Here is a 23,452-nt window from a genome sequence, read left to right on the forward strand (position 1 = left end):
GACGACGGGGCGGTCTCAGGCAGTCGGGACGAGCCAGAGAGCGTCACCCCCTCCCGCTGCGGTGGTCGCTCGCGTTCAGCCGGCCGGGTCCGTGCCGCCCTGCACTGCTGCGGCCGCCGCGGAACCATGGCTGTGCTCGTGGTGCTCCTGCCCTTGTTGGCGGCGGGTGAGGACCGGGGCGCGCTCGGGGTGTCCGTGAGTCTCGGGGGTCGGGGGCGGCCTCAGGTGGGCGGCAGCGGGGTGGGTGCCGCAATGCGGGCAACCGGAGGCGGCCTCGCCCCAGACGCCTCCCCCTCGACCTTCTCTTCGGACCGACCTGTGGCGGCGCAGTCTGGAGGGCCGCCGGGGCGGGGCCGGGCCGGGCCGTGTGGGGGGCACCTGAGCCGGCCTCCGCCCGCCGCCTCTTCCAGGAAGGCGCGTCCGCCGGTCCTGCCGCGGGTCTTTTCCGGCTCCGGAAGCACGGGGATGCATTTCCCAATTAACTGTGGAGCCGCAGCCCTCTGCGAGAAAGGGAAGGCAGACTTCTTAGCTGCCATCAGATGCTGCGTTTCTTGGCATTTTTCTGCCGTCTTCCTTTCTAGCGGTTGTCATCAGTAATTGATGAAATCCCCTCTCTTCCCTTAACGTGTTTCAGGATACAAAAGTTGGAGGTGGAGTAATTGTTTCTATAGGATTCTTTCTAAAGGCAAATTCAGAGTACCTCTCAATAGTTTGTCAGGGTTCTCCATTTTAAGGATTTGGAAACTAAGATGTGAGTCACGTTCTTAGGGTCACATGTCAGGTAAATGGTAGCTTTCAGGGTAGAACCGAGGTTCTCTTGTATTCAGCAAGTCAGCTAATGTTTGGCGTCTTTCTGTGTATCATGGAATTCATTTAATTTTATAGCAGTTCTTAAAGAGGACATCGTCCTCGCTTTACAGGGTGGTCAAGCCTAAATAAATTACCCAACACCATGCAAGTAGTAGGCAGCAAAGCTGGAACTGAACCCACGACAGCTGGCTTCAAAGTGTGGGTCTTTTCCATTATGTGTGTTGTGGTACAGGTAATGGAAATGCTGCTACTGCGTGGGAATGATGGGGCCTGGGGGCTCAGACAGTGGCCAACAAGAGGCCAAGTTGAGAACAACTTAGAGAAACGGGGCTCTGTTCCCCAGTGTGCCTAAACCTGTAGGTTAAAAATCTTTGTGAGGTGCTGGGGTGACCCGACCCACTTTTGGAATGGTGGTTTAATTCTGCATGAGGGTATAGACCACTGATGTTCTTGAAATCTGTAGGTCTTGGCCATCCCTGGAGGTGTGCTCAGGGTGGTGTGTTGATGATAGCTATACTTATTTTCATACCCCCAAGTTTTAGGGTTGTCTTGTTCTTTTCGTTTCTGCTCCTGGCTCTGGAAAATTCATCCTGATCTATCTGTTACTTTTTTCTTAAGGGTTGTTTATTTCTTTTGAGAGAGAAAGAGTGCGCGTGTGTGCACGAGCGGGAGAGAGGCAGAGAGAGGGAGAGAGAGAAGCCCAAGCAAGCTCTGTGCTGAGCCCAACACAGGGCTCAATCTCACGAACCATGAGATCATGACCTGAACTGAAATCGAGTCAGACACTTAATTGACTGAGCCAGCCAGGCACTCCTAGTAAGTTACTTTGAGGGATGTTTTTAATTCAGTTTTTGAAATTTCTTCTTTAAAAAAATTTTTTTAATGTTTTAATTTATTTTTGAGAGAGGGCAAGCACGGGAGGGACAGAGAGAGAGTGAGACAGAAACCGAAGCAGGCTCCAGGCTCTGATCAGTCAGCACAGAGCCGGACATGGGGCTCGAACTCGGGAAGTGTGAGATCATGACCTGAGCTGAAGTCGGCTGCCCAACCGACTGAGCCACCCAGGCACCCACAGATTTTGAAATTTCAGAATCTTCCCTTTGATACTGGGATTTAACTGAGTATCTGTTGAAATTCCGTCTTTTTTTTTTTTTTTTAACGTTTATTTTTGAGAGAAGAAGAGCATGAGTTGGAGAGGGGCAGAGAGAGAGGGAGACACAGAATCCGAAGCAGGCTCCAGGCTCCGAGCTGTCAGCACAGAGCCTGACGCGGGGCTCAGACTCACCAGCGGTGAGATCATGACCTGAGCCAAAGTCGGCGCTCAACCGTCTGAGCCATCCAGGCACCCCGAAATTCCATCTTTTAATGTTGTGACTGATACTATTTTGATTCAGTGAAGTTTAGGTGTTTTTTGTTTGTTTTTGGTCTGAGGCAAAGTAATTGCTTCTGTACATGGTTTGAATATGCTTTCCTAACTAGAATAGTCTAGTTCATACAGACTAAGAATCAGATCTTGTCAGCTCTGCATTGCTTGGTCTTGTCATGTGAGGTTAAATTACTATTTTCCACAATGACTAAATGTGATTTAGTGGAAAACATCTTTAAGAGATTGGGCTTCTCTATTTGAGAAAAAATAGAAGTCCTTTAAGATGGTGTTAACTAAACTGGAGAGAGACTAGAGGAAGGGAACTAGGGTTATCAATACCATGTCTTGAGGGGTGTTTGAAAAACTTCAGGTGTTTAGCCTGGAGAGGAAAGGCCAAGGGCAAACACGTGGAATTTGAAGGAGTGTCCTGTAGAAGAGGGGTGTGATGTGGTCAGTGATGCCCCAGAGGTCAAAAGTAGGACCTATGTATTATTTTTTTCTGAAAGTTTATTTACTTATTTTGAGGAGGGGAGAGAGCTCAGTTGGGAGAAGGGCAAAGAGAGGGGGAAAGCGAGAATACCAAGCAGGCTCTGCACTTTGAGAGTGGAGCCCGGTGCGGGGCTTGAACTCACGAACTGAGCCGAAACCAAGAGTCAGACGCTTAACTGAGCCACTCAGGGGCCCCTATTTATTTTTTCTCTTACTGATTCCATCCACCTTTCATTGATCACAGCATAGTATGGTGGGAGTTCTAGAGGGAAGGATACTTAACCCTTTCTCCCAGAATGGGGAAGCTGAGGGAAATTTCCCTGGGGGGAGAGGGGGCAAATGTGTGAAAGGTTGGGGTGGGGGCAAAAGGCAGTTTAGACAGAAAGGCATGTGTAAGCACAGAGATGTGAGTGCAAAAGAACCAGTAGTTTGGTGGGGCTTGAATGTATAAGAGTTAAGTTGGGGACATCCCAGAAGAAGTAAGTTTGGTGAAGTTCCTTGGGTGTTATGTTTTGGGTTGTCTCCAAAGCTCTGGGCAGCAAGTGAAGGTGATTAAACTGGTGGGTGAATGAGCACACCCTTATTTTGAAAAGGTTCTAGAAAGGCTGGCTCGGAGAATGGTGTTACAGGTCATAAGGCGGCCAGTTCTAGCAAACCCGGTAAGGACCTGGAGGAGAAGGGATATATGAGATAAGAAGAAAAAAATCCACAGAATTTGGCAGTTGATTGGCTGTGGTGCTGAGGAAGGATTTAAAGACCTGTTTGAGCAGCTGCATGAAAGGTGGTGTCATCCTTTGAGATAGAGAATACTGAAGGAGCCTGTGAAAAGACGGTCAGTTCAGTTTGGAACCTGTTGAGTTTGAAGGGCCCGTGGGACTTAGAAGGAACTGCTCAGCTGACTGTTGGGTCTGTGGGTCTCAGGCTCAAGGGAAGAATCTGGGAGCCATCGGTGTTGTAGTGTTTGCAGCCTGAGGAGTAGCTGGGCTCAGCCAGGGACAGGGATATAGAATAGGAAAGCGGTGAGGGTCAAGAATGGAGCCCTCAGATCTCAAAAGAGGGGTCTCTTGGGATGCCAGAGGAGGGTACTAGAACGTCCATTTTAATCTCCTGTGTTTGTTTTTTTGTTTTTTTTTTAAGTATATCTATTTATTTTGAGAGAGACAGAGACAGCGTGAGCTGGGGAGGGGGAAGAGAGAGAAAGAATCCCAAGCGGACTCTCTACTGTCAGAGTCCGGTGCGGGGCTTGAACTCAGGATACCCGGAAATCATGAGGTGAGCTGAAATGGAGTTGGACACTTAACCAACTGAGCCACCTAGAGTCCCCGTTGTTGTTTTTTTTTAATACTAACGGTCCAATATTTCATAGAATGTCCCTCCATTTGAGTTTGATGTTTTCTCATGGTTGAATTGGGAAGAATATTACACAGTTACCTCATCCTCTTAGAAAATTTTCTGTTTTGGGGGTACCTGGGTGGCTCAGTCGATGAAGTGTCCAACTCTTGATTTCGGCTCAGGACATGATCTCACAGTTTGTGAGATTGAGATTTGTGTCAGGCTGTGACCTGACAGTGTGGAGCCTGCTTGGGATTCTCTCTTTCTCCCTCCCTGCCCCTCCCCTGCTCCTGCTCTTTCTCTCTCTCAAATAAACATTTTAAAACATTTCTATTTTTGTGTGCTTTGTAATATATTATCAATGTATAGTCTGTCCTACACGTGTGTACTTTATGTGTATATTGGGGCTACTTTCAGATTTTGTACTGAAACAGTTGAAATCTAAAAAGTTGGGACATCACTGTTTTAAAGGATGGAAGAGAAAGAAACCAGGTCCCAGAAGGACTGGGGAAAAAAACAAACAGTAGCCCGGGCTTCATGAGGGTCAAGGCAGGAAGATTTTTAAGGAGGGAGTTGCTCAGTATCAGGTGCTTTGAGAAATTAAACGAATTAAGGGCTGAGAATTGTCTTTTGGATTTGGTGAGTGGTTTCAGTGGCATGGGGGGGTTTAGGTAGTAATGTGAGATGAAGTAGAGAAGCAAATGGTGGTTAATTACTCTTCTAGGATTCTTCCTCTGAAGGGAAGCAGAGGCTGGTAGGCCCAAAGGAGGGTTTTTTGTGGTTGTAATTTTAGAATGGGAGCACTCTAAGTGTATTTTTATGCTGAAATGAAAGAGCCAGTTGAAAAGGGGAAGTTGGTAGTGCAAGGTGTGGCTTTTATTCATTAACTCAGCAACTATTTCTTGAGCACCAATGTGTCCGCCACTGTTCTCCCGCTCATGGGGATATTGTGTGAACAAGACAAACTGAAATCCCTGCCCTCGTGGAGCTTATATTCAGCAGGGCCAGCTTTTTATGCTTACAACCACATAGCCGCCTGACTCCTGATCGGTTGTCTTCCCAGAATAGTGGCATAATAAACATTGAATGACTAATAGGTGAGCAGATGAAGGTCCCTAAGAAGGCTGAATGCCAGGATAATGTCAGACTCTTGGAGGGACGTCCCTGCCAACATCTGGAGGGAGAGGAGATAAGGCTAGGAGCTGGTGCAGATAAATTTGTGGTAGGGAGAGGAAGCAGGCAGTGGGAGGGATTCCTCAGTTTTCTCTTGAAACTGGAGGTGAGGTTATCTGTTAAGACTGAGTCGGGGTGATAAAGTAAGTTGCAAGAAGCTGGGAGGCTCATTTCAGTTCAGTACAAGGAAGGACTTTTCAGGGGACTGGAATGTTGGCACAGTGGAGATGACTGCTGGCAAATGTAGGGTTTGTAAGTTCAGGTGGTGTCCTCCCTCCCTGGTTATATTCTGGTAGAATTTCTCAGTCTGGGAGCCACAGCGTAAGGTTTTCTAAAGCTCAAGACTCCTGAAGGACTGTTGTACAGGCACAGAAGTGGGGGATCTGCCTACAGTGTTGGGGGCAGGGGCGCCTGGGTGGCTCAGTCGGTTAAGCGTCTGTCCGACTGCAGGTTGTGATCTCCTGGTTCGTGAGTTCGAGCCCTGCATCGGGCTCTCTGCTGTCAGTACAGAGCCTGCTTCGGATCCTCTGTCTCCCTCTCTCTCTGCCCCACCTCCCCCCTACCCTGGTTCTCGCTCTCTCTCAAAAATAAGTAAACATTAAAAAAAAAACAACAACAACAATGTTGAGGGGCAAAGTCATTCCGTATAGCTTTCTTTGCCAGGGTTGAGTGATTAGGGTCATATTGTAGAACAGGACTGTCTCCAGACCCAAATATGTGTATGGAACTTGGAAAGTATATGTCTCTTGCTGCCCCATTTTCCTTAGTGTTTGCAGTAACCACTACTTGAGTGAACCAAGGTGTCCATCAGTTACAGACAGCCATCCCATTCTGCTAATTTTTTTTGCCTGCCTTCGGCTAGAACATTTTGGAAATTCCTGCTCTGGCGGCTGCGCTGAATTGAAACTCATAACTCTTCATGTTGTATCAGCACCATCCTGAGGCCTTTTATTTACTGTCAGTACTGCAACACCAAAACATTTATTGTTGCTTCCAACTTTATTCCCATACCCCATAAGTGATACTTTCCTGAGGTCAAGAGAATAACAGTGATGCTTTATTAAAGTCTAATTTTCTCATACGAGGTAAGCATGGCTAAGATTTGTTTTGGACTTGGAGCTAATCTTTTCATAGGAATCTGAAAGTTTCCATTAGTTACATGTTCTTGTGTAAGCTAGACATCATGGGTTAACACAAAATGGCTGAAGAGGCCAAAGACCTCATCCTCAGCCCCCGGAGGGCTTATCAAATAGTCCCTTTATTCTCATCCTTCACCTGTTAATCCCAGGCTCCCTAGCTAGACTAGTGGGCTTTATTATTACAAAATACCTTTTCTCAGCCTCTTGATACACCCATCGGAAATACTATTTCATAGACTACTTTGCTTCTGAAGTCTGACGTGTTCATATTCTGTCTGGTTCATATGACGTGTTCGTATTCTGACTGCCTCTGCCCGGTGTCTGACAGTCCTTATTTGCTTATGAGATGTAAAGAAAGATCTCCATCCTAGGATAGGCGAACTTGCTAAAGTTTCAGAGTGGAAGACTAGGAATTTTATGAGTTTGCATTTTGAAGACAGGGTTGAGGGCAGACATAGGGATTTCAAGTTTCTTCCTTTTTAGTCTGTGCCAGGGTTTTGTTTGCATTTTTAAATGCTGGAGAAATCCCATTGATTTCTAATTCTTGCTGAAGTACCACATGCCCCCCTGTTTAAGGGCCACCTGTAGGAAGACATGTAGATCATTAGGAGAATCCTGTTTCATAACTGTGCCTCTGTTAGAGCAGAATGTATCGACTTAGGTTCTGAGAGCAGTACTTTGAAAAATAATTTGATGTTTTTGATTCAGTATTTTGTCTAATAATATATAGTATGCTAAGTCAAGAATGGGGAAACGTTCTATATTTAATAATTTTCAACGTGGGTGCAAAAGATTTATGATGTTGATCACTCATTTATTAATCTGTTTTCTTCCAGGTGTTTTGGGGAACGAGTTTAGTATATTAAGATCACCAGGGTCTGTTGTTTTCCGAGACGGAAATTGGCCTATACCAGGAGAGCGAATCCCAGACGTGGCTGCATTGTCCATGGGCTTCTCTGTTAAAGAAGTATGTGTATTTAAAAAAAAGATATTGGGAGCTAATTCTGAAAGTATTTTTGCTGATTTCTGCTAATAGCCCAAGAAAGCAACAAGCAAACATAGGTATATTGGGTACAGATTAGAGAAGTAAAAAAGCTCATTTGTAGTTGGGGAGATTTAGAGATGTGCTATAAGCTTGCTTATGAAACCCAATCATCATAAGTCATTAACCATGTAATTTTTCAGAGTAGTGATGTTCTTTGTATATGAGAGAATGCCTCTGTCCAATTCATAGGATGTATAGTTGTACCTATTTTTCAGTACACGATATATTTTTTTGTCTTAGTTCGGGCTATTATAAAATGCCATAGACTAGGTGGCGTATAGAAACAACAAACATTTATTTCTCACAGGTCTGAGGGCTAGAAGTCTAAGATCAGGGTGCCAGCCCGGTGGGATTCTTTGTGAGGGCCCTCTTCGAGTTTGCAGACCCCTGGCTTCTTTTCATGTCCTCAGATTGGCGGGGGGAGGGCTATAAGGCACTAATCCCACCCTGAGGGCTGCGTCCTCATGACCTAATCAGGTCCCTGAGGTCTGTCCCTAGTACTACCACATTGGGGAATAGCTTTCAACCTGAATTTGTGTGTGTGTGTCGGGGGGGGGGGGGCACAAACGTTCAGCCTACTGCAGTTTATTATGAATGATAAAATGCATGTGCATCTTGCCTGAGTTTAAGAAGATAGTGCGGTCAGTAGCTGTGGGATAGCCTAGGACCTTGGTTTCCCACAATGAAGCCATAACCTGTTGAGTAACTGGCTGCTTACATGATGTAGTAGAGGGGGCCTAGATCCTGTCAGTGTGAGAGATCTGAAGTTAAGGGCTAGAAGATAGGAGATGCAGTTTGCTCTGTCTTGCTGTCATTATCTCTTCCCACTTCATAAATTTGGTGCTTTTGATGTGGCCTCTAGATACCATCAGTTACTCAAAGGAACTTTCCTCCTAGGTGCTGAGTGCCCTTGAAACCAGAAGCCACGCTTGGGAGCTACTCTCTACTGGGCCTGTGGGTGGAGCCCCTGAGCTCCCTGTGTGGCCGGGACTGGTTGTTTACGTATAAGGATGAACTTTGTACCTAATTCTTTACAAACTTAAAATCGACTACAATGGCTGTCAAAATAACCCTTAGAAATAATTATTAGTAAATTAATATGGGTTACTTCCAGCAGGAATTTTTTTTATGAAGAGCTTAGTCTATAGAGAAGACTTTTGATGATAGTTTTGCTGCATCCCTGTGAAAGAGAAGCCATGCTGTAGATAAGGGCAAGTGATGATGTGGGGGAAGAAAACGTCCATGTTTATATGAAGAAGGAATAGTTTGTAATCTGGAATTTGAAAAGTGCCTGCATTTTGTTTACTTGTCTGTTTTCTTCCACAAAAGGTGTGAGATGACTGACTTTGTCCTCTCAGATCCATAGAAGTGTACGAGCATGAAGGAGCTTGAAATCTGTATCCTCCATTAGATTACGAACAAAACCTTAAACGAAACCTTTGCTCTCCCTGTGAATTTTCATTGCCAGTGTCATCCCAGAACCCCTTGGCTCTGCTCAGTAGATGTTACTGAGGCAGTGGTTTCTGGACTTAATAATTAAGCACCGTTTCATGCTTTCCAATGTTTAGGACCTTTCTTGGCCAGGACTTGCGGTGGGTAACCTGTTCCATCGACCTCGGGCTACTGTTATGGTGTTGGTGAAGGGAGTAGACAAACTCGCTCTACCCCCAGGCAGTGTCATTTCATACCCTCTGGAGAATGTGAGTATTTATTATAAAAAATTAAAGGCATGCATTTTTAATCTTGTCAGCTGTCGTTATGAATTGTGTTCTAAGCACACTTCTCTTGTCTACGTTTTCTCGAGCATTATCTTGTCACTTTCCCTTCCGAATTTTACCTGATTTTTGTGTAAGAAGGAGACTGGAGGCTATTTTGCTGCTTCACTCTTTCCTTCACTGGCTCTTCAGGCAGTATGGCTGGCTGAGCTGTTGTGAGAGACCCTCCTTCCACTGCTGGCACGTAGAAGTCACCAAAATGCTTTTATGTGCGTAACTGAATTTTCAGACAAGGAAGAAATACACCCAGCTGCCAGATAGGAATGGGAAACTCAGACGCCACAGCGGTGAGCAAGAGCTGAAGCTGGAGTTATGTTCCTTGCAGAAAGCCAGGGGCTGTAGAGTGCTGTCTCGTCCTCAGAAGGAGGACTGCTAAAGCCCCAACTGCCCCAGGGCTGCCATAGAGGGGCTGGCTTACTGCTCTCGGCGGTGGGACCCAAAGAGTCTCCCAAGAGAAATCAGAACTACAGGCTTGTGCTGTGCAGAGTGCTGTGCTCCAAATTCCCATGACCCACTGCATATGGAACCTCCACAGCCCGGGGCTGGTTTGGTTAAAAAAAAAAAAAAAAAAAAAAAAAAAAAAAAAAAAAAAAAATTGAAAATGAGTTGAATTTACAAAGCCCTTGCAAGAAAAAAAAATGTCATGAGAGAGTCAGCAGGTGCCACAAACCAAATTAATCCCTAGAGCTACAGATAATTGACCAATCTCAAAGACATTTGAAAATACATACGTTAAAATTGTGAAGGAGTTAAAGGAAGGGATACAAACTATGACACAGTTAGATGATGCTTTTGATAGGTGATGCATTCATTGATAATTCACTTCTAAATATTTCATAATTTATATTGTGATTTCTTTAACCCATGAGTTATTTAGAAGTGTTTAACGTGTGGGTTCTTTTCAAGTAATTTTTGATTTTTCAGTTTCTAATTTCATGGCATTGTAAGACTGGTCTGTATGATGGTTTGGGAGGAATTTTGCAGACTTTCTGTGGTCTAGTATTTCCAAAGCACACGTGACGTGATTACAAAAGGCCATGTACTAGACCGCGAGGCAAATCTCAACAAGTAATAATTAGTATCAAACCACTCTCTCTGACCACAGTGCACTTAAATCTGAAAACCACATAACAATACCTTAAAAATGTATTTGGAGGGCATCTGGGTGGCTCAGTCAGTTAAGCGTCCAGCTCTCGGTTTTGGCTCAGGTCATGATCTCATGGTTCGTGAGTTTAAGCCCCGCATCAGGCTCCACGCTGGCAGTGTAGAGCCTGCTGGGGATTCTCTCTCTCGCCCTCTCTACCCCTCCCCCACTCATGCGCTCACTCGCTCTCTCTCAAAATACTTAAAAAAATGTATTTGGAAGGGTAGGGGGGATGAAGGAAATAGGTAAAGGGGATGAAGAGGTACAAACTTACAGTTATGAAACAAGTCATGAGGATGTGAGGTAAAGCAGAGGGAATACAGTCAATAATATTGTAATAACTTTGGTGACAGATGGTAACTAGACTTGCCATAGTGATCGTTTCCTAATGCATATAAATGTCAAATCACTGTACACCTGCAAACGAGTATGGCGTGTCGACTACGGTTCAGTAAGAAATAATAAATAAATGAAAATGTATTTGGAAGTGGTAAAAACAAAATAGATGACTCCTCAGGCTTAAAGCACACTGAAAATCATATAAGCTGTCACAGAAAAGACATTGACATTACAAAGGAATGAGAGTAGAAAGATAGCAGATTTCCTATTGCCATTAGGGACTAGAAGAGCAAAACCGAAAAGCAGTAATTGTCTAGTATAAGGCTGGGCTGAGAATATTGTGTAATCATCATAATAATGAAATGATATGGATCCAGTGAAAGTTATGACTGTTGGGAGGGTGAAGATAGAGAAATGGAGTGCATGTATGGGGCTGTGTGGTTGGTGACGTGGGAGAGGTAAATCCTCATTTTCTTTCTTTCTTTTTTTTAATTTTATGTTTGAGAGAGAGAGAGAGAGAGACAGAGAGAGAGAGAGAGAGAGCATGAGCAGAGGAGGGGCCGAGAGAGGGAGACACAGAATCTGAAGCAGGCCCCAGGCTCCCAGCTGTCAGCACAGAGCCCGACGCAGGGCTCAAACTCACGAACCATGAGATCATGACCTGAGCTGAAGTCGGACGCTTAACAGACTGAGCCACCCTGGCACCCCTAAACTTTGTATATGGTTTTCTATATATCTCTTGAAAAAAAATTTCTTAAGTCAACAGGAAAAGTTAGTTGGAATAGATGTACTCCCAAATAATTCATGAGTTGAAGAGAGAATCACAGTGGGAGTTTTGAAATTATTTGGAACTAAATACCAGTGAATGTACCATATATTAAAAAATAGTGGGGTGCAGCTAAAGTGATAAGGAAAATTTATAGCCTTAAATGCTACATGTTAGTTTAAACGATTGGAAATCAATGAGCTAAAGAAACCAGAAGAATCTCAGAACAAATGGAAGAAAGGGAACAATAAAAATCAAAAGGCAGATTTAGGGGCACCTGGGTGGCTCAGTCGGTTAAGCATCCAACTCTTGATCTCCACTCAGATCTTGATCTCAGGGCTGTGAGTTTGAGCCTCGCATTGGGCTCCACACTAGGCATGGAGCCTATTAAAAAAAGGCAGGGGTGCCTGGGTGGCTCAGTCAGTTATGAGTCCAACTTCAGTTCGGGTCATTATCTTGTGGTTTGTGAGTTCAAGCCTGATTCGGGCTCTGTGCTAAAAGCTCAGAGCCTGGATCCTGCTTCAGATTCTGTGTCTCCCTCTCTCTCTGACCCCTCCCCATTCATGCCCTGTCTCTGTCTCTCTCTCTCAAAAATAAACATTAAAAAAGAGGCAGATTTTAAAAATGTTTTAATCATAGTAAGATTATTAAGTATGCAATTTCTGTGAAAATCATTGTGGAAGATCCTTTTAAAATAAATATATAGGGGTGCCTGGGTGGCTCAGTTGGTTGAGCATCCAACTTTTTATTTCAGCTCATGTCATGATCTTCTTGTGGGAATCAAGCCCGCATTGGGCTCTGTGCTGACAGCATGGAGGCTGCTTGGGATTCTTACTTGCCCTCTCCCTCTCCCCCATCCCCCCATTCATACCTCTCTCTCTCTCTGTCTATCTCAAAGTAAGTAAATGGTAAGACATTTTTTTTTTTAATGTTTATTTATTTTTGAGAGAAAGAGCGTGAGGGAGGGAGGGAGACACAGAATCCAAATCAGGCTCCAGGCTCCGAGCTGTCAGCACAGAGCCCAACACGGGCTTGAACTCACAAGTAGTGAGATCATGACCTGAGCTGAAGTCGAACACTTAACCAAGTGAGCCACCCAGGTGCCCCTAAATAAATAAACTTAAAAAAAATTATTAAATATCCAAAATGCTACTAAGAATTTAAATCACATACAATCTGAAACTCAACATTTTTAACAGACCAGCCTCATTTTACATGAGTAGAAGCTGTAAAAAGAGCTCATGTTATTGCTTGACCCTGACTGACTGCTCCTAATACTTTTCCTGGCAGTAGGTGGTGAATGAAATCCAAGGCTCAGAGGACAAAACCTACAAAAGCAGAATGTCTTAGAATTCCCCTTAATGAAGCTTCTATTTGATTAGCCAGCTGTTCTCATTAGAATGTCAAGTCTAAAGATACAGGAATTTCATTTTCTCCGGGACAAACACACACATCCTTCTAATACAGTGGAAGAAAATGAGCCAGATTTTAAGCAGCTGAGCCTTTTCCTTTCTGAGCTTAGTGGTCTGTGTGATTTTCCCTTTACAGTTTGGCTCTTATCTGACTCTAGCTTCTCCAATTTGATTGCTAAGGATATGTTACCTTTAATCTTGCACTTTCCTGACACAAGTGCCATTTGACAAGGGGGAATGAGGCTGGAGAGTGTGTCACGGCTCCTGTGTTCCCTCCAGAGCCTGAGGTGAACTGTGTGACTGCAAGAGGAGAGCACTCGGGGCCGCCTCGGGCACCATGACAGTGTGCATTTGCAAGTGTGACTCTTCCTCCTTCTTCAGTGTCTCCAGAACTTATTTTAAGAGAATTTTGCGAAGAATTAATACACAGCTGGAGTGAGAAAAAGTTGGTTTTATTTCACAGTGTCATGAAATTGATCGATTTCATTTTGATGCTGGGATTTCATCTAAGATTTATTAATCATATTTCTTTCTGCCTGTATACCATGTTAGCAAAGGGAATTACCGGAAAACAATCACTGTAAGAAATCTCCATTAAAAACAAAAATGCTATTATAGTGCTGTTTTACTATAGTAATACTGAGGATAGCATAATTTTTTGAGGGGAAATGTTACTGTAACTTATTTTTAAAAATAACGTGGGGTTGGGGCGCCTGGGTGGCTCAGTCGGTTAAGCGTCCAACTTCAGCTCAGGTCACGATCTCGCGGTCCGCAAGTTTGAGCCCCGTGTCGGGCTCTGGGCTGACGGCTCAGAGCCTGGAGCCTGCTTCTGATTCTGTGTCTCCCTCTCTCTCTGCCCCTCCCCCATTCATGCTGTGTCTCTCTCTGTCTCAAAAATAAATAAATGTTAAAAAAAAAAAAAAAAATAACGTGGGGTTAAATTTATGCGGATGGAAGTCAATTTTGGTTACCCTTGGGCGTGGAGAGAGTGGATGGGGAGCCTTCTAGGGCTCTGATAGTGTTCTCTCTTGATCTGCCTGGGCTTTATGAGCATATCCATTTGTAAATATTCCTCGAGCTGTTACCCCAAGATTTGTGCCCTATTATATGTATGTTATACTTTTAGTAAAAACAATTTCAAGAAAAAAGTAGATTTTGCTACAATTGGTTCTTTTAATTTGATGTGGTCCCAAGATAGAGGCTTCAAAATTCTTATGACATACTTTATGCCTTGTCTGAGTCTTCATTCTATCTGGAGATAAACCCTAAATTCAGCATTTTAAAAATTTTGAAATGGAAAATGAAGTCTAGTTCTCTTTCAATTAAATTCTTCTGACCTCCTCTTACATACAAGTTAATACCTTTTAGTAGAATATACATTCATTGTGACACACTTAATCCATATTGAAGCCAAATTACTTCCTGCTTAAAATACATGACCTATGACCAGAAAATGATGGTTTGTGCAAGAGTGTTGTGTCCTTCATGTTGGCAAGTTATTTCCCATTAAGGCTTATTGGGAGATACGTACTCCTGGCCCACTAAGGGCTGTTTTGTCTGCACCCTCAAAAGGCTGTTTATGTTTCGAAATGATGGGGGTCTTTTGAATTTACATAGGAAATGATGGGGTTTTTGTTTGTTTTCTTTTAAGGCTCTTTTGTTGCTGAATGATTTTTCTTACCCCTTGGGTTCCAATGATAATTGAGGTCTTACTCTTAAATTTCAGGCAGTTCCTTTTAGTCTTGACAGCGTTGCAAATTCCATTCACTCCTTATTTTCTGAAGAAACTCCGGTAGTTTTGCAGTTGGCTCCCAGTGAGGAGGTAAGTGATAGTTTTTACTGAAGATGCTTTAAAAACTAAGCTTCCTTGGGGCGTCCGGATAGCTCAGCCGGTTAAGCCTCCAACTTTGGCTCAGATCGTGATCTCACAGTGCCGTGAGTTCAGGCCCTGCATCGGGCTCTGTGCTGACAGCTTAGAGCCTGGAGCCTTACTTCGGATTCTGTGTCTCCCTCTCTCTGCCCCTCCCCTGCTCGTACTTTGTCTCTCTCTCTCTCTCTCTCTCTCTTTCTCTCGAAAATAAATAAATGTTTAAAAAAATTATTTTAATAAGCTTCCTTATTTAATGAAAATTTAAAACTACTTTTATGGAGGTGCCTGGGTGGCCCAGTCGGTTTAGCGTCCATTTTGGTTCAAGTCACGATCTCACAATCCATGGGATCGAGCCCCATGTTGGGTTCCATGCTGACAGTATAGAGCCTGCTTGAGATTCTCCCTCTCTCTGCCCCTCCCATACACACGCTTTCTAAATAAATTTTTAAAAACCTACTTTTATGAAAGATTGCATATGCTCTGTATATATATAGTATATATAGCCTATATTGTATTTTGTATTTACTTTGTATATTGGAATTAATCTGCCGACTGTAAAAAAAAGTTTGGATTCTTCTTGCAGAGAGTGTATATGGTGGGGAAGGCGAACTCGGTTTTTGAAGACCTCTCAGTAACGTTACGACAGCTCCGCAATCGCCTGTTTCAAGAAAACTCTGTTCTCAATTCACTTCCCCTCAATTCTCTGAGTAGGAACAATGAAGTAAGTGGTGCTGTCACCGAATGAATAAATATCATTACTAATTTCCCATTCCTTATGCTCTCTGACATGAGAGCAAACTTGCAATTTTAGGAAATGACAAGTTTTACAAATTGACTGGAGTAGATTCTTTTTTTCCTTTAGTGTAATTTTTAAATGAATCTCCTGACTAGACAGACTCTTTTTTGTGAGTTGAGCAAATGAGTATCGCGTTCTCGTGCGAGGGCTGCCACCAGTGAATGCAGACGGCCAGAAGTCACACAAACCACCCGATGGGTGGAGCTGTGTTGATCTGGTTACGTAGAGGCCGATACTCGTTACTCGCTGCCATTTCTGATGCGGTGCCTCCTCTTCCTGATTCTCAGCAATACGGTGGAGGGAGGCACTCACTCTTCACTCCCATCAGCCTCCGCACGCGGCATGCCACCTCTGGCAGCCTCCCCTCTTCACCTCCCGTGGCTGAGCAGGGCCACCATCTTTTCTGCTCTGCTGCGGAACATGTTCAAGGAAGGGGAGCAGGCGGGGCCGCTGGCGGGATCTCACTGCAGTGTGTCAGAGTACTGTGATGCCCTGAGGGAAGGCCCCTTGAGACTTTGGATGCTTTCTCGTGCCTTTATCAGAAACACAGCTGTTGAGTGGTAGTCCCTGTGCTGGGAACGACCATCACCTTTTTGTTAGGAAATAATGTTTTTATGTGCATTTTCAATTGAAGTGAACCTGCCAAATGGAGGACATTTGTTGCATGAAGTCACGTACTGTGCTTAACATTTGTAGTATCTTGTTCCTTACGTGATAAATGGCAAAACGCAGATCTCTGGTGCCGATTTAAAATAATGCTTATTTCCTTTGGTTCTCTGCAGGTTGATCTGCTCTTTCTTTCTGAACTGCAAGTGCTACACGATATTTCAAGTTTGGTAAGTAGGCTACTCTCGTTTTTCAGTTTCATTTATTTTGGTTCCAAAAGACATTTCCTGAGAATCCTTGAATGATAGTGAAACCAACTGAAGTTTGATTAAGTATGCCCTAGAGTTATGATAGCACTAAAATTGAGAAATCAGTGGTGTTGGGAATTTTGAACTCCTCTCTTGTTACAGTGAAATTATTTTGCATTTTTGCTTTTAGGAGAGACAGGGAGTATATCTTCTAAGGACACAGGCCTGGGAGTAAGGCCACCCTCACTGTAGTCCTGACTTGGCTGTTGATTTCTTGAGAGACATTAAGACCCGATTCCTCTATCTTTATCTTTGGGTCCAAAATAGAAATAACAGGGGTGCCTGGATGACTCCGTTGTTGAGCATCTGACTCTTGATTTTGGCTCGGGTCATGATCTCACGATCATGGGGTTGGGCTCTGCACTGAGCGTGGAGCTTGCTTAGGAATCTCTCCCCGCTCTCTTGCTCGTGCATGCACGTGCTTTATCTAAAATAAAATTTAAAAAACAAAATAGAAATAACAGTTTGGACTAATAATGCTGTCACAAGGAAGGAAATAAATATCCCTGCAGTATATTGTGTGTGTGTGTGATTTTTTTTTTTAAATACTTTTGAAATTTATTTATTTTGAGAGAGTGAGCGAACAGGGGAGGGGCAAAGAGAGAGAATCCCAAGCAGGCTCTGCACTGCTAGCGCAGAGCCCGATGAGGGGCTCAGACTCAACGAATTGTAAAATCACGACCTGAACCAAAATCAAGAGCTGGATGCTTAACTGAGCCACCCAGGCTCCCCTGTGTGAATAATTTCGAAAAGATCCTCCTGTTACTGAAATAAGAAAACTTACCTGTATACTGTCTTCTGAATTTATTGCCCAAAGTTTTCAGCAGGTTGGTTTGGGGAGTCTAGAGGTGTATTGCTAGGGGTCAGCCCAGGTGGTCTAGGAGGGCATCTGGGAGGTATCTGCCCTCTGAGCACTGATGGCTCATGCTCTCTTGGGATCGAACTGGTCCAACTATCTGTTCTTTCATACACCGGCTCATATCTAAGGTTTTTTTTATTTCGAGTTAGCTCTGCGTAGGCCTGACGTGGGGCTCCCAACTCCCAACCCTGCGATCAAGCACTGCATGCTTTACTGACTGAGCTAGCCAGACATTCCCTCCTATCTGAGGTTTTTTAACTAAGGAGTTTTTTAAAGAGTTTTTATTAAATGTTCAAGGAGTCTTAAAACTGCTCTTAAAAATGAGATTTGTGTTGGGTTTCTCGGAAACTCCCATTTCAACTGATTCTGTCTGCCACCATTTTAGTAGACTATTTGTATGTTGTGGCACACTGGTATGGTTCTGTTCAGCCTAGTCTAGGTATAAAACTTCAAGTGGCTGTGTCTGACATTACTTTATCCACTTCCTTTTGTTTGTTCTCCTAAGTTGTCTCGACATAAGCATCTAGCCAAGGATCATTCTCCTGATTTATATTCGCTGGAGCTGGCAGGTCTGGATGAAATTGGGAAACATTATGGGGAAGACTCTGAACAATTCAGAGATGCTTCGAAGATTCTTGTCGATGCTCTGCAAAAGGTAAGTTACTGAGCAGTTAGAATGTAACCATCTCACTTTTAGCCTCTCAATGGAAAAATCCATTTAGTGAAGTACCATTGATTGAAGTTTCCCCTTCTTGGAGGACCTCTCATTTTCATGTCCCAGGGTAGAGTGGGTCAGAGGTGTGTGCCAGGAGGTCTCTCTCTAATGTTGGCAGATCACTAACTCCAGCACAGTACTTTTTTCTTTTTTTATTGTGGTGAAATACACACAAGACTTGCCATTTTGACCATTTTTAAGTGTCCGTTTCTGTAGCATTAAATACATTTACACTGTTGTGCAACCGTTACCACTGTCCATTGCCAGAACTTTCTTCTTCCCTAACTGAAACTCTGTCCCCATTAGCCCTATGGAAATCATCGAAGGAGAACACTTAGCACAATCCCAGACACTGAGTAGATGTGTGGTGCATGTGTAATAAATGCTAGTTTTTCTCTGCCCTTGGAGTCGCTCCCCTGCAAGTCTTCGGTGAGTTAAACTTTCTAGGTGTTTGTGATGAACCAGAGACCACTTAGGAAGATTTTCATTTCCCTTTCCCACTTCCCTTCCCCCAATTTACATGCCAACAACTTGTCTCTTCTTAATTTCATTTTGAACATTTGAATATATGTTGAAGGTGAACTTTTCTGAATATTTTAACATAATCAAACCTTTAAGACATAGTGTATTTCATTAGCCAATAGGCAGGTGTTCTTGTAGGTGCACAGGGCTTTAAAATTATTTTAATAAATACATGTTTGTGATTCCTAGTGATGGCAGTACCTCTTCAGTTTGCAGATGACATGTATAACCTTTACGGTGGGAATGCTGTGGTAGAGTTAGTGACTGTCAGATCATTTGACACATCTCTTGTGAGGAAGACAAGGACTATTCTTGAGGCAAAACAAGAGGTGAGTACATTTTTAGGTCCTGTTTTAAAACTATAAAGTTAAGAAAACCCACAAAGTCCTAGATCACCTGTGGGAGACATGGAAGAACAGTCAGGAAATCTGAAAAACGATTTAAATGAAAACACAGGTTGCTTATTCACATAGACATATGTGTTTTGCCAGGATTTGGGGGTTGTAATCAGATAAAGCAAGAATTTGAGTTCGGGATAAATGTGTCAAAGCCGGTAAGAGAATTCAAATATTGCTGTCGCAAGGAGTGGTAGGATTCAGCACGTGGAGTCTGCTTTTCCAGGAGGTATGCCATCTGTGTGGCATAGTCCCTCATTTGCTACGATCTGCTCTGTATACTCCTGATAATGTACCACAAGTTTTTGGCCTGGATCTTGCTTTAAGCGTTTAGAGGGTCCTGGGCAAGAGTGCCAGCCATAGCAAAACATGTGCTTTACATGTTATACATGCACCTATACGAGAGTAGCATCGCGGATACTCCCAAACGTCATGTGGCCAACGTTATTAACGCTTGGCTTCATAGCGTGGAGCAGTTAGCTACCCCGTCATTTGTAGACACTCCCTTTTGGACCCATTTGCAGCTGCCACCGTGCTCAGTTTTACTGAGTGCGGTGTGGCACTTAAAGATGGTCAGAGGTAATGCCTGTTCAAGGTAAGCTAGAGGTGCCTGGTTTGAGGTGGTTTCATTCTGTAATTGGAGTTGGAGGACCTGATTTAAGACAGCATGGCAAGCTAGACAATCCAACAATTTTTCCACTGCAGAGCACTTAGAAATACTCATAAAACATAAACAGCTTTTTGAATGCACAGCTTAGCTCTCAAGACAGGGAAATTCTTAAGGAGCAAATAAAGAAGAGGTACTTGGAAACTAGTAAGCAGGCTACCCTAGGCACATTTCCAGTTGGGCTACCAGGAGACCGGAAACAAGGCCCTTGGCTCCCTGAAAGGGTGGGGTTTGAAACCGACCCCTCCATATAAAACTGTGAGACTCTGTCAGGGCTCTGCCCTTAGGGAGAGGGTAGACCAGAAAACCGTCATCTGCCCACCAGCAGGAGACCGAAGGGCAGCTTGGGCCCTATGTAGTCGGGGTATATGTTGGGGATGGAAATGTCTCTTAGGGAATTCTTAACCACAGGACCACCTTCCTGTTGGTGTGCGGCTCAAATTTCTATTACCTGCAAGTTCTGGAAAGCCCCAGGCCAAGAAATTAATACAAACCCTGGTCCCAAGCTGGTAAAGACCCGCGGTGCCCAGCAGGAGTCTGTGTAAAACCTCCAGTAGGACATTCCCTCCCCACGAGCCACAGTGGAGGGGGCATCCCCAGATGTGAACTCAGAACACCGTAAAGCAGGGGGAGCCAGTCCACCGTGAGTGCAAGGTAGCTACCAAAGCGTCCGTTAGACCACCAAAAACCTCAGAAGAATATGGGTATAGGCTACAAAACAATTGAAAGAAATAAAGGAGTCAAGAAAAAAGAACTTTAAGTTTGTTTATTTTTAGAGAGGGACAGAGAGAATCCCAAGCAGGCTCCACACTGCAGAGCCCGATGTGGGGCTCAAACTCACAAACTGTGAGATCATGACCCGAGCCACCCAGGCAGCCCACAGGACACTGTTTTTAAAGGAAGATTTGAATGTAACCAGAGACTTTAAATACTAGATTCTTTCAACATTGTCCACGTCAGGCCCGCTAGTTTTATGTGAAGCAGTTCCAAAGACAAGTGTGCCAGTTTGAAGAAGGTACCCTTGTTTGGGGAGTTTGACAAACCAGTTTTGTAGAGGTGAATTGGCTCTGAGGTGTTAGGCTGAACTTATAATGGATAAAGTGGGTTTATTAGGAAGTAGTTTCTGAAATTATTATGCACGTGGTGAGGAGCAAGAACCAGGTGGTGGTTGTTGGATTTTCTTTACCTACAAGGTTGTGAATTAACATTTTACATATGTAATCTGAATTTTTAAAGTTTCCTATCTGTTAATACTAATAGACGAAACCACTTGGAGATGGGAGACTGGTACCAAACATTCCTGGGAATAAATACCATTCTGCCCAGACCCGTGGTCTGTGTCCAGCGTCTGCCCCTCAACTCTGTGCTGACAGTCTTGCCAACCTCACTGGAAATGAGGCCTTGAGCTTGAGGCTCTTTTTACGGTCATGGGAACGTTCTACAATTCGATTGTGGTGATGACTGTGCGTGATGACCTCTGTGAATATATGAAGATGCAGGGAGATGTACACAGGGATAGGGAACCCGTTTACCCCGAAAAAAGAAAGGTCTTCGAGGGTGAAACCCCTTAACGTTTGCCTCCTCTCTAGGCTCCCCCCATGTGTGTGTACCCACCCTCTCTCTCCCAACGGAAATCACTAGCTTGCTTTCTTAGTTTGAAGTGTTTAAGGAAACGTTTGCGTGCTTACAGCACGCCAGGTGCTGGGGCTGTGGGGCTACAATCTCTTCTCTCTCAAGACAAACCTGGTCCTGTCACTCACTTCCTGCTTGAAACGGGTCAGTGCCTCTTCGTTGCCCATAGGCTCCGGGCCAGATTCTCCATACTTTCCCTCGAGCCACATCTGCGGTTTCCCTCCTTTTGTTCTCTAGTCAGAATGAACTGTTTCCCAAACGGTGCCTTTGCACAGGCCTGGAATAGAGTCCACCTCCACCAAGCCCCAGCTGGATGAACATGCGCACAAACATGTGATGTGTGTGGTACTAGTTAAGGAAAAACATTTTAATACTGTATAAAGCGGAAGGGAATATTTGTTCCTAGGAACCTCGTCTTCTCTCTCTACCCTCCCCATCTACAGGTAATTGCTGCCCTGATATGTTAATCATGCCCTTGTTTCTTTACGGTTTGACCACTTAATGGATTTATCCTTAAGCAGTGTTGTTTGGTTTTGCCTGTATTTGAATTTTACATAAATGGAATCACACTATCTGTATTTTTCTGTATCGTTTGCTGCTCATTCTTGTTTCCAAGGGTCACACAGGCTGTAGTTCAGTCTTCCCTGCTGTGGGTTCCGTCGTGTGGATGTGCCGCATTTTCCGTGCTGTTAATGGATGTCCTTGTGCGTGTCTCTTGGTACATACAGCAGTGGTTCTTAGGGTGTGGACTGGCCAGATCATGGGATATTCACACTTTCAACGTTACTGGTGTTGCCCCATTTTCTCAAGCAGTTGGACTGGTTTATACTTCCACTGACCATGTGCTTACCTTTTCTGGGAAAGCTCCCCTTCTTGGTTCCTCCTAGTATAAGCATGTCTTGATTCCACCTAGAAATAAGTGATCGTCAGATAAATGAATCATAGCTACCAAACTGGGATAATTTCCTATCTTAAAATTCTTCCCTTTTGATATCTTTCTTTTCTTCATTGTAGAGGAACCCACCAAGCCCCTATAATCTTGCATATAAGTATAACCTTGAGTATTCAGTGGTTTTCAACATGGTACTTTGGATAATGATCGCCTTGGCCTTGGCTGTGATTGTCACCTCTTACAATATCTGGAACATGGATCCTGGATATGACAGCATTATTTATAGGATGACAAACCAGAAGATTCGAATGGATTGAACTTTCCTTATGCCAGACTTAGAAAAGGGGTTTGGAAATTGGCTGTTTTGTTAAATCTTTTAGTGTAGTTGAAAGTAGATGGTATACTTTAAATTTATAAAAAAGAAAAAAATTTTTTGTTCTGTGTGCCTGTGATGTTCTTTTAAAGTGATTTATAATATTGATGTGAACTGATTTGTGTGATTAGATTCCATAATATGCTCTAATATGATATAACCATTTAATATAATTTCATTCCATTTAACATTTGGAAATGTGCACTGAAATAAATGTAAAACATTTAGAATAGCTTGTGTTATTTATGTTGGGAAAATGCACTGAATTAGAGAAACTTATGAGTGTTTAATAACTTCCTTACACAGGATAGGTGAAAATATTTCAGTTGTTACATCCTATGAACTATGTGTAAATGTCTTAGTTTGATGTAAATATCTCTGCAACAAGATAGAAACTTTTTAACTTCAAGTAGCCCTAAACTATAAGAGTGCTTCTTACACAGTTACTTAGATTGGGCGCTGCATCTGATGGACAGAGGATAGCTGTTTTTTAACCTCTCCTGAAAGTTGGGTGATGCAGGTCATGGTGTGGGTGTTAAAAAATACTACACTGATCTAAAAAGAAACTAGCTTTGTGCAGTTATAGATACCTATAATTATACCCACAAAAACCAATATTTGGGGGACATCTTGGGGCTTGAATATAAAATCTTTTAGTAACTTTTCCCCCTGTGTAAGTTACTATTAATGGTTTGTGGTACAACGTCATTCTCTAGAATATTAAGTGGAAGGAGATGCTCCCTACTTTTCATGCAGAAGTGGACCAATGTCTATAAAGAGTGACAAATAAAGTTAATAATGATTCCAAATTTGTGTCATTTCAATACTAAATCTATTTTGTATTGTAAAAACCTAACTAAACAGGGTTTTATTTAATCAGAATTGGCAGTTTTGTTATACAAACGGTTTCGTGGTGTTTTTGTTTTTGTTTTTTTTACATTTGTTTATTCTCGCTGCCTCTGAGATTCGGTATCAAGACAAGGAAGACATCTGAATTACCATTCTTGTTACTGAATTTATACAGGAT

At 43.4% G+C, this 23,452-nt stretch overlaps 1 protein-coding gene across 2 annotated transcripts; it reads left to right on the forward strand.

Annotated features, from left to right (window-relative positions):
• Nucleotides 1–23,249, forward strand: ATP6AP2 (ATPase H+ transporting accessory protein 2). 2 transcript variants are annotated; one of them, XM_058712400.1, is made up of 9 exons: nt 1–166; nt 7,146–7,276; nt 8,923–9,054; nt 14,517–14,612; nt 15,244–15,381; nt 16,239–16,292; nt 17,735–17,884; nt 18,676–18,795; nt 22,175–23,249. In XM_058712400.1, exons 1-9 carry the CDS (start codon nt 127–129, stop codon nt 22,367–22,369), a joined length of 1,056 nt encoding a protein of 351 aa, XP_058568383.1. In that variant the 5' UTR covers nt 1–126; the 3' UTR covers nt 22,370–23,249. The 2 variants fall into 2 exon arrangements, with proteins under 2 accessions (XP_058568383.1, XP_058568382.1); XM_058712399.1 differs by lacking the exon at nt 1–166 and having other exon boundaries at nt 7,094–7,276.
• Nucleotides 23,250–23,452: the final 203 nt, after the last annotated feature.

Source organism: Neofelis nebulosa, chromosome X (assembly GCF_028018385.1).
Source record: "Neofelis nebulosa isolate mNeoNeb1 chromosome X, mNeoNeb1.pri, whole genome shotgun sequence".
In the NCBI taxonomy this organism is placed as follows: Eukaryota; Metazoa; Chordata; class Mammalia; order Carnivora; family Felidae; genus Neofelis; species Neofelis nebulosa.